General features: G+C 41.3%; 1 protein-coding gene across 2 annotated transcripts in view; it reads left to right on the forward strand.

Annotated features, from left to right (window-relative positions):
* The first annotated feature begins 2,057 nt into the window (after positions 1-2,057).
* The window catches only part of LOC124141682 (E3 ubiquitin-protein ligase TRIM56-like), a 67,771-nt gene continuing 51,518 nt past the window's right edge, over positions 2,058-18,310 (forward strand). The window contains exon 1 of one of the 2 annotated variants that reach the window (XM_046509727.2): positions 2,058-2,333. In XM_046509727.2, the coding sequence (XP_046365683.1) occupies positions 2,290-2,333 (44 nt within the window). In that variant the 5' untranslated portion in view covers positions 2,058-2,289. Of the gene's footprint in view, positions 2,334-12,494; positions 12,662-18,310 lie in introns of those variants that run through there. The other variant, XM_046509730.2, reaches the window with a different exon arrangement.

The raw sequence follows: 18,310 nt of genomic DNA on the forward strand, positions 1-18,310 counted from the left end.
TCAATGTAGAAAGGTAGACGAGACACGTGACATGAGGTTCAGATGGCTTTGTGGTTGTTCTTCATGCAAGGAGGGTGAGTGAGGGAATACTATCTACGCCGCATCACGAATTGTGAAGCCATTTCCCACGACCGTGCCATACTCCAAACACGCCCGTCTGTGTATTATACCACGGTGCCCAGCTGACGGGGGATTAACGGTGATAATACAGCGTCTGTGTATTATACCACGGTGCCCGGATGAGGGGAGATTAACGGTGATAATACAGCGTCTGTGACGTGAAGACATAGTACACTTCTTATATTTCCCGTCATCAATAGATGCTGAGTTTTTAATCCCGAAACCCGTGGTCAGCGGGTGGGAACAGGCCAACACTGCCCTGCATGTCGTATGAGGCGATTCAAATGACCGGGTGGTCAAACTCGGTTTATCGCGTGCCATCGTAACCCGACGGCGTGGGACGTTGCTCATGACATCAACCACTGGTTTATTTACGTGATGCTGTGATATGTAAAGATGCGATATTCCTGACTGCGGTGTAAACCAAACAAATTGAACAACCAAACAACCAAACAAACCTGAATGAACAAAGATAAACTGACACAATGTGAATGTGTCGTCAGTATGTTGATCCACCTCTTTCAATTCCATCACTAATTGTGGGGGCTCCTGGTTCAACAGTTCAAGTCAGCAACTCTCGAGGTCCGTCTTAGTTTATGTCTTTCTATTCAGGTGGGTGCATATATTCGGGAATTATAAGGTGCAATAGATTCTCATATCCATGTCCTGGGTTCAATACAGGTTGTCAGAGTGAGTGAGTGAGTGAGTGAGTGAGTGAGCGAGTGAGTGAGTGAGTGAGTGAGTATGGTTCTACGCCGCTTTTAGCAATATTCCAGCAATATCACGGCGGGGGACACCAGAAATGGGCTTCACACATTGTACCCATGTCGGGAATCGAACCCGGGTCTTCGGCGTGACGAGCGAACGGCCATCGCGATGAAGATGCAAGGAGCACAATCAGTCTCCTGTGAGATGGCTGACTCGATGCATGCTATGTCCTCAACAAATCATGCACCTGACCCGCACCTCTTATATTCTGTTTCATAAACATTTTCCTAGCATTCATTTGTATCGGTCAAGCATTTGGTGAATTTCAAAACTGAAAAGGACCCGTGTTTAGATTATTTAACAGGATATTCCATGTTTTTGTTACAATAGTATCGATTCGTTCAGGCCGCTGACTTTATCTTGATAACGAACATACATGTGTGTATTAAATTGGTGAACAAAACAGTTTCAGTATGTCCTTCAAAATTAACGACAATCGTAATATATATATATATATATATATATATATATATATATATATATATATATATATATGTGTGTGTGTGTGTGTGTGTGTGTGTGTGTGTGTGTGTGTATGTATGTATGTATGTATGTTTGTGTGTGTGTGTGTGTGTGTGTGTGTGTGTGTGTGTGTGTGTGTGTGTGTGTGTGTGTGTGCGCGTGTGTATGTATGTATGTATGTTTGTATGTATGTATGTATGTATGTATGTATGTATGTATGTATGTATGTATGTATGTATGTATGTATATATAGACACTTTCACAATCAAACCACAGAGGATATTCACATTACCAGAAAGGCAAATCTCACTTTCGTCACAGAATCTGCATTACACGTCTAACCTATTGAAGAGATGATATCACGTAGTTGTAAAAAAACCAGGTGATATTTAGAATAACACATAATCCCCACCAAATACGTCTCTCTCCCGACTACCTCCAACTGATCTGGACTGTAGAATCACAACAGAAGGTTGCTGAACAGTGGCAGATCAAGAGGTCCGTGGCTGCCATTGTGACAGGACGTTTGAGTACCGGGCAAACCATCACCCTCAGCTATAACACAGTGGGGGGTAACCATGCTCCTTGGCCCCCTCCCGTCTCCCGTTACCCAACACCGACCAGCCTTAATCCTGTTTAAAGCTGCACGGCAGATCATTCTTAAGGACTACAGTGCATAGCAGGAGCGTCTCCTCTGACAAGACCGATCTGGTTAGTTTGCAACTTTTGCACTATTGGTATCCACGTGGTTTTGATTATGTAGGCTATTTTGACAAGATTCCAAAGTTACACGCGGGCACCGTAGAGGTTGTCAGTTGGGGCAAGTACTAGTGGCTGCAGAACACGCTGACTGAACCCTCCCAGTACAAGGTGTAGAAGCTGGGATACTAATTAATTCTGCAGTATTCTTCATTTGCTCTCGCTGCAGTACATATCGTCATGGACACTTCCCCGGCGCCAGACGAGGAACAACAGCGGCCAAAGTAAGTTTCAAAATTTAATTTTAAAAGATATCGCTTCCCTTTAAGGATGTTGCGGGTATTGGTCCAGAACACAACAGATGGAGCGGAACTGAAGTGCTATATTCTGGAAAGGCCTCGTTGAACGTGTGTTGGGCATGACCATATTAAGGGGTGTGTGCTTTGGGTTGGGATGTAAATATCGACGCTGTCAAGTTAAATGGATGCTTTAGATTGTGTCTGACAGTTCCGGCAAGGCCATATGTTTTGTACAGTGTACAAATATAGATCTGATGGCTACACTGCGAATGTCTGTCGTGTGATATGTTCTTATCCTGAGTTCCACAGACTCTAAGGACTTATATATTTACCATACTGTCTAGACTGGCCACTTTGCAAGTGTAACATGGTTCGTGTGTTAAAGGAAGTGAACAAAACGACTTGTGTAATGACAAGTTGGCGTCCGAGCGCCTGTGTTGCATTTCGTGTACGTGTTAAGTTAAATATCTGTTCAAGACAAAAATGTCAAACGTGTCTACGTGCATGTATGTCACTAGATCGCTGATATATCAGAATTTGAAAATGAGATCGATGACGTTTCGTCCTTGTATCCATTACGCCCACAACACTGTTGTACCTAAAACGAATATTCTCATCAATGGTAGACTTGCACGAGTCTCTAAGGCAACAAATATTGGTTTAAATCATAATGTCTAGATTATATAAATACAAGAACAAGTTGTCCCTATAAGAGACTGGCGTTCTTAGGTCGTATTGTCCGCTTATCTAGACTTGCCTGTTAGGAGGATAGAATTGCTACACATCCATTGACTTATCTTTCAGTACAGCCTTGGAGCAAGGCTACACCAATGAGTGTAATGATAAACAGCAAACTCCAAGTGTGTCGGATGTACCGAAAGTTCGGTTGTAACGAACCTACTTTTTATCCTCTACTGGTGGCAAGAACAAACTTCGGCTATCACGAATTAATGGGAAAGATTCCATTCGTCACAGCCAAAGTGATGTAATACTCAATAGTCGAGCTTTCCTATATGTTGGACATTAATTGTGAACTTCCATCTAACCTGCAGGGCAAATAAAAGTATACAAATTGGATTTGACCAAATAATTACAAACGTTATCAAAACGTTTCTAGGCTGAAAACTGTTGTCGAAACACTGCAAACGTTGGTTTAAAACACAACTAAGGGCGGTCGGGTAGCCTAGTGGTTAAAGCGTTCGCTCGTCACGCCGAAGACCCGGGTTCGATTCCCAACATAGGTACAATGTGTGAAGCCCATTTCTGGTGTCCCCCGCCGTGATATTGCTGGAATATTGCTAAAAGCGGCGTAAAACCGTACTCAATCACTCACTAAAACACAACTGTGATACCCGTATCTAATACGTCATCGAATTACCATTTCTTGTTTGTTTCATGTTTAGCCACCATGAAACATGGTGTATACTTTCTTTTGCTCAGGTGTTTATAGCTTTCATATTTAATTCTAAAAGGCAGGTGCGGTTAAAATTATTCGTGGTTGTTACAGCATCTTCAGATTTATCCATAAAATGTCTGAAAGGGTTTCCGTGCAGATCCACAAATATGTTTTGATAGCGTATCACGTTTATGTTTATGTCAGCTAACGATAGACAATGCCGGCGTTTGTGTGTGTTATTGTAGCCCATCCATCACAAGGAGGGATGTGTTTGTGTTAACGCTGATACCATTCGCTGACTCGTCCAGAACCCGGCCGTCGGTTAATGAGCGTTCCTACATGTAGGTTGATGGGGTGCTGCTCTTTCTGCACGTTGTCATTCGAGAAGACCATCCCGCGGGGTTAGCCGTACATGGGCCATCGGAGCCGTAGACGCACATGCGCGTCTAGTCTAATAGACCATGGTCAGCTCGTAACGTACGGTTGGCGACCGATGTCGTAACACTAAGGTGTGTTGGGGCTTTGATAGGCGCACGATGTATGGATTTGAACTGCTTCGGGCCTGCCTAGGAAAACAAGCAGACAACCGAACTATGGGAGATGTACACACTTTAAATAGACATAGCCACACAAATTGCAAACATGATACGATCCCCATTAAGTTTGCATCTTAATGATAAGAACTCGGCACATTCTGGAAGCAGACAGTACATCACGCAGGCCGCTTCAAACCGAGTGCGCACGCATTCATTTTTGTGTGGTATGACGCTTTTAAATAATCATGACGATGCACACTTTATGGGGATTAACTGTTGTTTGTAAGTTGTAGGGCTGTTTTCATTTAAAGTGTGTTCTTATTCAACGGTTTGGTTGCTCGCTGTTGGTAGGTCTGTGTTTTAGTCTTTATAATTACACAACGTTTTAGAGGTGTGGTGAAATAGGGTTTAACGTTGCGTCCAAGATTATTGCACTTATATAGCGACGTGCATGTACGTGTGTGTGGCTGATGTACAAGTCCGGACTGATGTCGATTTATACTGCTAGCCCACTGAGATACCATGACAGTATACTGACTTCGGGCTGACCAGTCCTTGTTTTAGCCCCTTAATGCCGAGCGCCAGACAAGGTAACAACAAGTACCATCTTTTAAAGTCTTTTGGTATGTGGTGGCCGAGGATCGAACCGCGGACCTTCCGCTCTCCGGGCGGACGCTGTACCACAAGACCACGGAGGCGGTCCACAGCGTTTTAGATAAATCAATAATGAATAGACAGACCATGGTAGATATAATGGAGAGATTCAAGTTTATTGAAGATATATAGGGGCCTGTGTGTGGCTGCTTGTACTCTTCGGGACTTATGCCGGGTGTATAGTGCTAGTCTAGACTGGAGCTTACTCTCTAAAAATATATAATTTTGATAGAAACAAACAGTTCCATTTACATTGAAAAGGAGCCCACTGCGATGTGTGAACGACGTGGAGAATCTAGACTTGCTTCAGCTAAGGTTATAGCATTACAGTAACGGCTGGGCGGGAGGGAAAATAATATGGTACAGGGACTGTGAGACAGACAATGTGCTAGCCCACTGAGATACCTGCCACAGTTTAACATTGATATCCCTCTCAGACACAGTGTATACTCAGTCCTAGACGACCAGTCCATGCCTGGCAGACACTTTGTCCACTGCACCATGAAGGCCGTCTTTTGGGTAACCATTTAACATACTGTGATGTAGTGTGCAGTTAATCAGTAACTATTACGTAAACAAACAAATCCGGCATAATTCGCTACACCGCACATTCGGATAACTAGAATTCCACACCAACATGCTGAGTTAAGATTGGAGGGTATAATAGTATTGTCTATCGGAAACAAATTACTGGAATGTCGTCTTTCTTTCTGTGAATCCATACTGTGAATTTATTGGTGGATATACTGGTGGATATATCAGTTGATATATTGGTGGATGTATTGGTGGATATACTGGTGGATATATCAGTTGATATATTGGTGGATGTATTGGTGGATATACTGGTGGATATATCACTTGATATATTGGTGGATGTATTGGTGGATATACTGGTGGATATATCAGTTGATATATTGGTGGATGTATTGGTGGATATACTGGTGGATATATCAGTTGATATATTGGTGGATGTATTGGTGGATATACTGGTGGATATATCAGTTGATATATTGGTGGATGTATTGGTGGATATACTGGTGGATATATCAGTTGATATATTGGTGGATGTATTGGTGGATATACTGGTGGATATATCAGTTGATATATTGGTGGATGTATTGGTGGATATACTGGTGGATATATCAGTTGATATATTGGTGGATATACTGGTGGATATATCAGTTGATATATTGGTGGATGTATTGGTGGATATACTGGTGGATATATCAGTTGATATATTGGTGGATGTATTGGTAGATATACTGGTGGATATATCAGTTGATATATTGGTGGATGTATTGGTGGAAATATTGGTGGATATATCAGTTGATATATTGGTGGATGTATTGGTGGAAATATTGGTGGATATATCAGTTGATATATTGGTGGATGTATTGGTGGAAATATTGGTGGATATATCAGTTGATATATTGGTGGATATACTGGTGGATATATCAGTTGATATATTGGTGGATGTATTGGTGGATATACTGGTGGATATATCAGTTGATATATTGGTGGATATACTGGTGGATATATCAGTTGATATATTGGTGGATGTATTGGTGGAAATATTGGTGGATATATCAGTTGATATATTGGTGGATATATCAGTTGATATATTGGTGGATGTATTGGTGGATATACTGGTGGATATATCAGTTGATATATTGGTGGATGTATTGGTGGATATACTGGTGGATATATCAGTTGATATATTGGTGGATGTATTGGTGGATATACTGGTGGATATATCAGTTGATATATTGGTGGATGTATTGGTGGAAATATTGGTGGATATATCAGTTGATATATTGGTGGATGTATTGGTGGAAATATTGGTGGATATATCAGTTGATATATTGGTGGATGTATTGGAGGATATATTGGTGCAATATTGGTGATATATTAGTGGATATATTAGTGGATATATTGTGGATATATTAGTTGATATATTGGTGGATATATTAGTGGATATATTGAGGATATATTAGTTGATATATTGGTGGATATATCGGTGGATATATATCTGCGCCAGTACAAGTGTTCAGCACTAGCATGTCCTTCTTTTCGTATATCCCGTACTTCCAGGAATCTTCCGGAATGTCTGTATATGATATAGATCAAAGAAACAATCAAAGAAACAATCAATACTCGTTGAAATGTTGGCACAAGAAAACTGTATGTTTCCCAAGATAATATGAATTGTCAATTAGAGAGAATAACCAGTCTTGATAATCCATCGAAACAGATTAAAATTTGGCGAAAAGGTCAAATAGCTGCGAAAACTATATCAATGAAAACCTCTGAAAATCAGTGATGACACCAGGTGTTAGCGAATAGAGTAAGCATATCATACAATGCCAGTTTTACCTGCTTAATGCCGAGCGCCAGGCAGGGTAACAACAAGTATTTTTGGTATGACGCGGCGGGGGATTGAACCCCGGACCTTCCGCTGCCCGCGGTGGAAAGAAGCAGAGAATCCAAGGAAGAAACCAAATGTCACGATACAAACACAATAAAATGTCTTTCAATAACCGACTTCGGTATTCCAAAATGAGTAGGTCACTTAATAAATAGAAATAAATGTGTTTCGTCAAAAAAAAGACAGAATATTGTTTGTTTGAAAATGGTCATATTATATTGAAGATGCTTTTTCCAGGTGTATAGTTTTCAAGGCATGTATTTATTGTAGCAGCTTCAGGTTGAAGTCTGATGTACTACCGTCCCAACACTTCACAGCCAGTCGGATTGTGGTCGCAAGTGAGTGAGTATGGTTTTACGCCGCTTTTAGCAATATTCCAGCAATATCACGGCGGGGTACACGAGAAATGGGCTTCACACGTTGTACCCATGTCGGGAATCGAACCCGGGTCTTCGGCGTGACGAGCTAACGCTTTAACCACTAGGCTACCCGACCGCCCTCTTGTCGCAAGAATTTGGTAACAAAGTTACGCATGTATTTGGTCTGTTTTCACACGGAACAACCAGCTAGGTTTTCAGCAATCCATTGTCGTAAGAGGCGACTAACAGGATCGGGTGGTCAGGCCTGCTGAGGGCGGTCGGGTAGCCTAGTGGTTAAAGCGTTCGCTCATCAGCCGAAGACCCGGGTTCGATTCCCGACATGAGTACATTGTGTGAAGCCCATTTCTGGTGTCCCCCCGCTGTGATATTGCTAGAATATTGCGAAAATGAGCGTAAAACCAAACTCACTCACTCGCTCAGGCTTGCTGACTTGGTTGATGCATGTCATCGTATCCCAATTGCGTAGATTGATGCTCATGATGTCAATCACTGGATTGTCGATTATTTACAGATAGCTGTAATATTGCAGAGTGCGCCGATAAACAACAAACAAACAAACAAACAAACCAACCAAAATACGAACTTTATGTCCATATGTAACAGAGCCACTTGATGTCTGTTGGGAAAGTATCTCTGACATCAGTGGTATTTAGAAACTGTAGTATCAATGACGACAGATTTCAACCTTTCCCTTTTCTGTCAAATGTCTCCATACAATGACGTGTGTGAGTTTTACACTAGAATTTATTTATTTTTAACTCGATTTGTAAGAGAAAGTAAAACGTTTTTATATTACAAAGGTTGAAATAGAGTTAAGTCTAGTCTGTCCCCCAGCATCGTCAAGAGGCAAGAGAGTTAACTGACGGTAAAAGTCATCTGGTTTTAACAAAATTGAAATGGCGGCGCACAGTGATCGATATTCAAAATCTTGATTGTAACATAACGGATCTTACTTCGCGGAGTGCATCTAAAACAGGTGAGAACCTTTATTAAAATCATAAACAAATTTTGAATTTATATGTTGACACTTTATTGACGGAGCACATGTTTTGAAATCCTGCAATCGAACCAAATCTGCACGGCAGTTTACAAAACGGATGTCCCATTTCGTTACGGGATTTTGATTGGATTATGCATAGACTCGTTAGTCCAGCCAAAATATAACCCCATAATTCCAGCCAAGCTCATGGGAAGAAACTGGACTTTTATCGACAGTTAACTCCCTTGCCTCTGGAAGATGTTATCTCAGACCCCAGGGAATAAAATAAAAAAGTAGTCCAGCTAAAGTCTAAAATTATTGGGTAAGTCTAGATTGCCTCAGCTCTAGCATTGTTCTGGGCTCCATTTGGATTTTATTTTTTATTTTGTAGATATATATTTTCAAACAAGATAACTTTATTTCTGGGACCAAATGTCAGTGTAAGTTAAGTCCTTCTGAAAGTCTATGAAGTGTTGTCATGCAAATTAATGATACTTCCAAATACCAACACCGGGTGTCATGTAGGGCCGGACCTGCTCCCAGACCGCGGACACCCGGTGTCATGTAGGGCCAGACCTGCTCACATACCCACGGACACCGGGTGTCATGGAAGGCGGAACTGCTCTCAGACCGCGGACACCGGGTGTCATGTAGGGCCGGACCTGCTCCCAGACCCGCGGACACCGGGTGTCATCACTGTTACCCGACAGTGCTCTATTTCTTTATTCCTGGCTTCAATGTCTTGGATTTGTGTTCATTTTTTAATGTGTTTTAGTATGAACATCATTAAAGCCTCCATCAGCAGCTGCAAACAGTCTTGAAATAAATACAGTGAGTGAGTGAGTGGGTGGGTAAGTGGATGGGTGGGTGAGTGAGTCAGTGAGTGAAACAGCCTTTAACAGTATTCCAGTTATATTACAGCTTGTCAACGTGCTGTGGGAGGAAAGCCCGAAGTGATGCAGGTCTTGGACTAATATATATCAGTGAGAATCGAGTACCATACATTCACGTACATTACCCCCATTGCCCGTTGGCAACCACTAGCGTTCCTTGAACATACCACATTACGTAACTATAGTAACAGTAAGTTAATTATAATATCCTGTAATTATCCTGTAATATACTTGCACTTCCGATAGAACAGGACCCAGATTCATTTTGATGATATAACATAACGCAAGTATGTGAGGTTTTAACAAAACCATGAGTGTTTCGCTGCTAGGGGGCGCTGCATCACGCGCATGCTCTGTTTGGTTAAGCCAGAATACAATGGTGCAGTACCATACGTCATCATCGCTGTGAGCCATGTGGTCTAAGTCAGACTCTCACACAACAATCTCGTGTTGCGAGAGTACATGCCTATGTCTCAATTTAAAACTGTAATTAAAATATGAAGTTAAACCTCAAAGTTCTTGGGCCCATCGATTATGTCGTGTTATCTAGTTCGAGACAAGCGGATATTAAACCATGCGTAATTTTCAGGATCGAACCGTCACTTCGTCTTAAACGATTGCGAGAAGCTCCAGTAACAAGTTAACAAGGACACACTGATAATGTTTATGTGCATAGGATTGAAGACACTATATTCAAGTAGACCAACGTATTTGTTTATCCCCTTTCCATATAATCGTAAGAAATCTCTGCCAAAAGCAGAGTCTATTTACGATTCCGACACAAGCATGTGTTTATGAATCATCATCAAACAATGGTGATGCCAGGTGTTCGCCAAAAGGCGAGTGTATCCTGCTCTACGATGGCACCCGTTATAAGCAAAGCAAGTCAGTTGCTCATCTGAAAAAGCACGATACATATATTACAAGTCACAATAGGGAATGAATAAATTCAATATTCAGGAAGTAGGTTTTGAATATATGTTGAAAATAAATTGTAATTTTGCCGACTACTCACTGGCTTCGAATGTATGTTGTTTAATGACGGATAGAGGCGGTAGCCTTCTTGTAAAGGGTCCGCTCGTCACACCGAAGACCCGGGTTCGATTCCCGACATGGGTACAGTGTGTGAAGCCCATTCCTCGTGTCCCCCGCGTTGATGTAACTTGAATGATGCTAAATGCGTCGTAAAACAATACTCGCTCACTCACTCACCACTGACCCATATCAAATAATTCGGGGAATCGAACCCAGATCGCAAGCCAATGTTAAAGTATGGGTGTGGCTACAGTTAAGACAGTTAATGTTAAACATCAGTTTAGGTGGGAGTAATGCCCCGTGCGCCCACTTTAAACCATTTTAACAGGCGATAACGCCGAACCAACAGAGCACCGTGCTGAGAACATTGCTGTCTTCTTCCTCTCCGTAAGGGGGCGGTCGGGTAGCCTAGTGGTTAAAGCGTTCGCTCGTCACGCCGAAGACCCGGGTTCGAATCCCGACATGGGTACAATGTGTGAAGCCTATTTCTGGTGTCTCCCGCCGTGATATTGCTGGAATATTGCTAAGAGCGGCGTAAAACCAAACTCACTCACTCCTCTCCGTAAGTGTAATGCGTCCATTTCTTGTAAAATCAAAGTCTTCGCCTGCGTCAGTTCAATTCAAACCTGAACTACTTTCATACCCGACAACATATTTTCGTCATAATCAGATTACCTGAATCTGCCGACCCGTGAAGATCCGGGTTAGAATAGGTCTTCAGCAACTCATACTTGTCGTAAGAGGCGACTAACTGGTTGATGCATGTTATCGTATCCCAAATTGCGTGGATCGATGCTTATGATGTCAATCACTGGATTGTCTGGTCCAGTTTATTTAAAGACTGCCGTCATATAGCTGGAATATTGCTGAGTGTGGCGTTAAATAACAAACAAACAAACAAACAAATCTTAATACGTCAGTGTATATTACAACGACCAACCATTAGCGTGAATCGGCCGTAGAATGTTTTCTTCCGCCAAGACAAATTGTGACCTTCACCTTCCCTCACGCTATGACGGTACGCCGACGGCGCTGCTCATAGTGTCATCCACTAGTTTGTGTAACCAAGACGTGATTATTTATCCTGTAGCTTGAATATTGGTGAGTGTAGAGTAAAACAACAAACAAAGATGTAAGCAAGTTGCTGGTAGGCCTGCAATTATTCCTGGCTGAAAGGTCAGTGGTTGTTTCGTCAGAATGGACACACATGGGAGACCATTTCGCCGTCAGCCCTTCATGCCAGCTCAAAATGAAACATTATTTACACATATATACGGAAATATATTTTCAAAATAGGCCTAGGTTGCAGTATCAGGTTAATACAATAATTACTTTATTAACAACTCAAGTTTCATTGATATTGTGTTGTAACGTGAAACAAATATTTAAGTCTTAATAATATAATCATTGCGTAATCCAATTGAATTATCCAAGTTGGTTCATATGTCAAAAACGCAATGCATTCCTGATAAAATTTATCATTTATCATTTATTCATTAATCGGATCAAATATCGGTGAAAACGCTTTAAAGACTTGGGCATCCCGTCGAGATCCAAAGCAGCCGCCAAGGAGTTGTATATAATCACACGAGCGATATCACGCGTAAATCTGTCTAGTCTGACAAAGGCTGTGACATGTGCGCTCCATGCGACTATCTGATCTCATGTACACACACCTACAACGTTAAACTATTCCCCACATAGCGTTAACAAGTCTCCATTCTTAAAAAGACCTTTTTCCAAATAAAACAAAGTTTTTGTTAAGTTGACGTCACTGAAGAGAAACTCTTCCCCAAGAATCCATAAATAGACACTATATTCTCTGACAGTCGGTGCTTACAGTCGCAGACTCTTCTGCGCATGTGCAAAATGGGGAACAACATCGTTTGGGTTTAGAAGATCCCGTGCAGCTTGATAGTTAATTCGGTGAGATCTCCTTTCGAAACAAACCCGACGGACGGACAGACACCCATTTGGCGCAACCACTCGGATAAACAGTATATCGATACCTACCGGTAAGAACAATATTCACAGAAAACGTTACGGTTGTAAGGAAGTCGTTAAAGGGCAAAGGATAGGCTTGTTTGTTACAGACAACATCTATAAATAGACACCCGTATTATATAACACCGGTGTAATGTATCGTGGTAATTGGTCATAGCTTGTATTGAGGGGTTGGTGGAAGAATGTTGCTGTGAATCATGTGGTAGTTTAACAAAGAGGTGTATCCGTGAAGAAGATGGGTCTAGAGCTCTGAATCACTAAGCTTACTAATACCCATGGCATGTGTGGAGGCTTTCATCCCTGGCAAGTGTTTCAAGGGATCTGCCTTCCAAGTGTGTCTATTGTTGTCATCGTTGTTTTTATCAATACATTAATAAATCTTTGAATATCAGGATATGAAAATGATTTCGTGAAGTAAATGTCTATTTATTAATAGTATCGTTCAGAAGAATTGATATAATGTTTTGAAACACATATATTCACAGTATTGTTACATTCGAACAATAGGGGCATCGGTAGGGAGATGGTGTATATAATATTATTGAATGTTTGTTCTTGTTCAAATTGTTCAAATTCTATAATATGTGGATAACTGAAGAAGTATTAATTGTTAGTTTCAAGTGTATCCTATCACTGTGTACCTTGATGTATCCTATCACTGTGTACCTTGATGTATATTGATGTGTTTGGGAAGAAGTGAGTTACCTTCATCATCTGGAACACTCATCAGTCCCCCTCCCCCTGCTGTAAATGGTGGCGTTCAGTGGTGTAACCCAACCCACGGAACATTACCATATGCCCTGAAGCAGGAAGGTGGATGTTTAGAACTTGTCGGACGCTGTGATGAAACAGCACAATGTAAACACTCCATACACACACACACATCTCCTGGCGTACTCCCCACATCTCCTGGCGTACCTTCCCCACCCCCATCTCCGGGCTAACTCCCCTCATCTCCTGGCGTATCCCCCCCCCCCTCTCCTTATGTACTCGCCACATCGCCTGAAAAATCCCCATTCATGTTACAGTTTATATCTACACGTGTGACTGATTTACTTCAAGAAGATGTTGATAAATATATCACTTACTTAAAGCAATGGTATTACGTTAATTTTATATATCTACATCATAATACCGACAACGGTATCCAGCATACATGTACATATGTGTTAATATGAAGTTTATTTTATATGGTTTCTTAAAATTGTATGTATATACTTTATTTACACTGTTTTTAAATCACACCAGGCAATATACGTTGTTCAGTCCACACAAACTTAATTGTTTCCTTCTGGACAAATATATATATATATATATATATATATATATATATATATATATATATATATATATATATATACACACACACACAACAAAATCAGTTTTCTTTGCTCCGCCCGTTTCTGTCTTATCCCTGTTATTGTCATGCGCCGGCAAAAGTGTCAACAGTGACATGTCTAGGATCTTCGATAACTTTGACTGTCTGAAAAGGAAAATATTTTCTAATCCTTGGCACAAAACGAATCTTCAACTATTTCAACTTGTCGACTGTCCCACTTAAGGCACTTAAATCACTGATTTTATATCTTCTTTATGAATATACCCACTTCCGAAAACAAATATAACTTGGCACATCTTTTTTATCACCATCTTCCTTCCTGCTTTAAGAAAACACCATTATTTGAATGCTACTCTGCTAGAGTGTACAGAATTGTGATTTTAAGTTTATTTAAAAAAAAAGCAATTTCCTAGTGTGGCTAGTAACGCTGGACCAGTATTTTCTCTGTGAATGAGCGAGTTTACCGTAGTAACGCTTCCTTACCATTTCCACTCGTAATGCCCAGATTCCTGCAGATAGTGTTTCAGTTGTCATGGCAACGATATCTACCACGAATGAGTTATAAGCAAATTCCTACGTACCTCAGCGGTGTGATATGCGCATGTATACCATAGCCGATGCATGAGAGGGGGGAGCGGCACGCGGGAGGGATGAGGCCGGGAGGGGGTCGGGACGGTTTCATAATACTGCCTTTGTGTTGATTATCTGGACTGGAGGAGTGTGTTCACGCACATACTGTAAACATGGGGGCCATTATGAAACCCGGGAGAGTGCACGTGCATGTCTGGGAGGGGTGTTCGGCGGTGGCCACTGTATACAGATTGACCTTGTTAATAACAATTGACCGTTTATCCAATCAGTCAACGAGTATCCGTTCTTTAAGTTTTGTAGTGAATATATTACTTTTAATAGTCCTTGTCGTCTCTGAGATGATTTTTTGGCATGCGCTGGTCGTTACATGGATTCAATATTGCCGATACGCTCATAACTCGTGACAAACACGAAAAATATAAATCATTTTGATAAATGGGAGTATTTTGATCAATAACTGTAAAGCAACATTGGCCTGCATAAGAAATTCATAAATACAGTCGCCAACAACTGAGCTCCTAGTATATTTTGCCTTCCGACCAGCCTTTACTGTAATGCTATAGCCCTAAAGCAAGTTTAGACAAAATTAAATGTTTTCAGATACTAAGCGTTAATCTACTGAGCTCCTAATGTTGCAGGATTAATGTCTAAAAATTATAAAAATAAACTCGATGTTAAGATAATTTGTTGAAATATAATAATCCTTTAGATGGCGTGAACCCATCACATGAAATCATCCTTTTATTCTTTAAGTATTGTATTATGAATTATAAAAGATAGGCTATTCCTATAAAAACGAGATTATTGGCATATACTACTTCCCACGAAACAACACAACAGTCAGACAAACCGAATCCGGATTATCTGCAACCGGTTTATATGTGAGGATGTGGACATCTCAGGGAAGATATGACGAAAATGCTTTTATTGTAAAACGATTATGGGAATTGAGATATGTGATGTCTGCAAGGCAAATGCCATTAACTAAACACAAAGTCTTGCAGTAAATATTTTATCTGGCGGCCATTTCCCTCGATAGGGAAAATATCTAGACCTTTTTTCAGTCTGACATTGTTCTGTTGCCTATTTCGCATATACCTGTCAATCAAATATTCCCTAATTGCTTTTTACAGCAAGTGCTATTGGGTTTACGAATTGTTCTCGAGATATTTACACCAGCGCTGAACACGAGAACGTTGACATTTTAGCATCCGGGCTGCTGCTGTCGAGTTTACTCGCCACCCGCAAGGAACACACCCCCACCAGTCGTGTCTGGTTGCTATGGTGATCAGGTGGATGCAAAGCGGAGATTGGGTCAGGTTTACTGACGGAAACACCCCTACAATATGCCTGGATAATATATATATACACTACAGGCAAAATACAGAGGTTTATTCGACCATATGTTGTCCATGACTGTTCTATCTATGTAAGTTATAGCTCTAATCTAAGATAGCGGATTAATAGAGAAGACTATGTGTGGTGTTTAATCATACATCGCAAATGAGGTAATTTCAATACCTTTGTACAATTGGTTGGCCGATACAAAACTTGATTCTCAGATAAGTATATTTTTCCTCTTTACATTGGCAACTGGCCACTGTATTAAAAGATTCAACCAATCCAAAACAACGTCCCCAAAATGGCCTGACAGTAGGGTTACGTAAAATGCATTCGCAATCTTCTTGCGAAATTTGCCTATGAGTGAGTGAGTGAGTGAGTGAGTTTAAAGCCGCTTTGAACAATATGTCAGACATATCACAGCGTGTCACTTTAATGTAGGACAAAAACCCGAAGTGAATCAGGTGTCAGACGTTTACCAATTTGGCGCTACCCACTGGCACGGATAAAGTGACAAATCAAGGCTAATTATCAGGGTGAATCTTGAATTCTGCAGATCCTGGTACGGCTAGGGGACACAACTGCGGTGTCCCTATGAGTTGTCTAGTGCAACACAACGTGTTTTGAAACGAATATATATAGTTAACTATCCCCTTTCCAAATGTATTAATACACTTGAAATGAACTAGTCTTAAATAGATGTTCCATTAACAACCGCTCGTGACACAGATCGGGAAGAATCCATAGACTCCAGAGCCTTCTGACAAACATTGTGCCAATTTACCCCCACAAAAATAACAAGTGATAACCCAGCCCTCACGCTTCTAGCCACAGACCCTCTGTAACAGTGACAGCGCGTGCTGGGAGATATACACTATATATCTTACCTGGGAGTCGCGGGATATGATATATACTTCATTATAACGACCTACAGACGATACGGCATTGGCTTTGGAGACGACTGGGATATTCTGATAGAAGTGCCAGTCGAGGTAATGTAGATAGATGCTTGAGGGGCTATTGCTGTGGGTTGCGTGTATATTGCTTGTGTTCTGGCAGTATGTGATTCCCACACTGCCATGGAACGCGCTGGGACGTTCTACGTATTTTAATGCTTACTGCTGGTAAGTCACAAGCGAAAAAAACTTTGTATGGTACAAACTCTCTACATATGCGCAGTGACATTACAATGGCGGATAGAGCGTTAACATGTTTATCATATTTATCTGGAGTCTGAAAAGTGACGCATTTTTTGTAGGCTGGCAGAGGCAAATCAGTGAGTACATTCTTCTCGCATCGTTGAAGGATTTACGTGTATTAATTTCATCACCAGTTGCGCACATTTTATTCCAAACCGTACATACCTGTATATTTACAGTCAAACCTCGTTAGTGCGGACACCCCGTCTTACGAACGGTCACATTCAGAAACGTCAGTCATTGTGGGGTGACGTTACCCTTGTTCCAGTGCATGATGTGGTATTACTGATGGTACATCCTTGTGTATCCTGGATGGTGGGGTAGCCTAGTGGTTAAAGCGTCCGCTCGTCACGCTGAAGATCCGGGTTTGATTCCCGACATGGGAACAATGTGTGAAGCCCATTTCTGGTGACCCCGGCCGTGACATTGCTGGAATATTGCTCACTCATTCCTTGTGTACCCTGAATAACATGCTGACAGGTCATCCGCGGACATTCTGTCAGATCTCACCATCTTTGAGTAGGACTGAAGAAGAACGGTGACATCGAGGTGAACAACTCGCAAGTCTGTCTCTCCTCCACCACGAGTCTGTCTGAAACGAAACGAAAATTACCCATGTAAATATGAAGCTTTGACGTATCACATTAACTGACGCCGATGATCTCTGTTTTGTGATCTCCGCTTTATGATCTCTGCTATGTGATCTCCGCTTTATGATCTCTGTTTTGTTACCCCCGCTTTATGATTTCCGCTTTGTGATCTCCGTTTTATGATCTCTACTGTATGATCTCCGCTTTGTGATCTCTGCTATGTGATCTCTGCTTTATGATCTTTGTTTTGTGATCTCCGCTTTATGATCTCTGTTTGTGATCTCCGCTTTATAATCTGTGCTATGTGATCTCCGCTTTATGATCTCTGTTTTGTTAACTCCGCTTTATGATCTCTGCTATGTGATCTCCGCTTTATGATCTCTGTTTGTGATCTCCGCTTTGTGATCTCTGTTTTGTTACCTCCGCTTTGATCTCTGCTATGTGATCTCCGCTTTATGATCTCTGTTTTGTCACCTCCGCTTTATGATATCCGCTTTGTGATCTCCGTTTTATGATCTCTGCTGTATGATCTCCGCTTTGTGATCTCTGCTATGTGATCTCTGCTTTATGATCTCTGTTTGTGATCTCCGCTTTATGATC

The sequence above is a fragment of the Haliotis rufescens genome, unplaced genomic scaffold, assembly GCF_023055435.1.
Source record: "Haliotis rufescens isolate VD_foot unplaced genomic scaffold, xgHalRufe1.0.p SCAF_21, whole genome shotgun sequence".
NCBI lineage: Eukaryota > Metazoa > Mollusca > Gastropoda > Lepetellida > Haliotidae > Haliotis > Haliotis rufescens.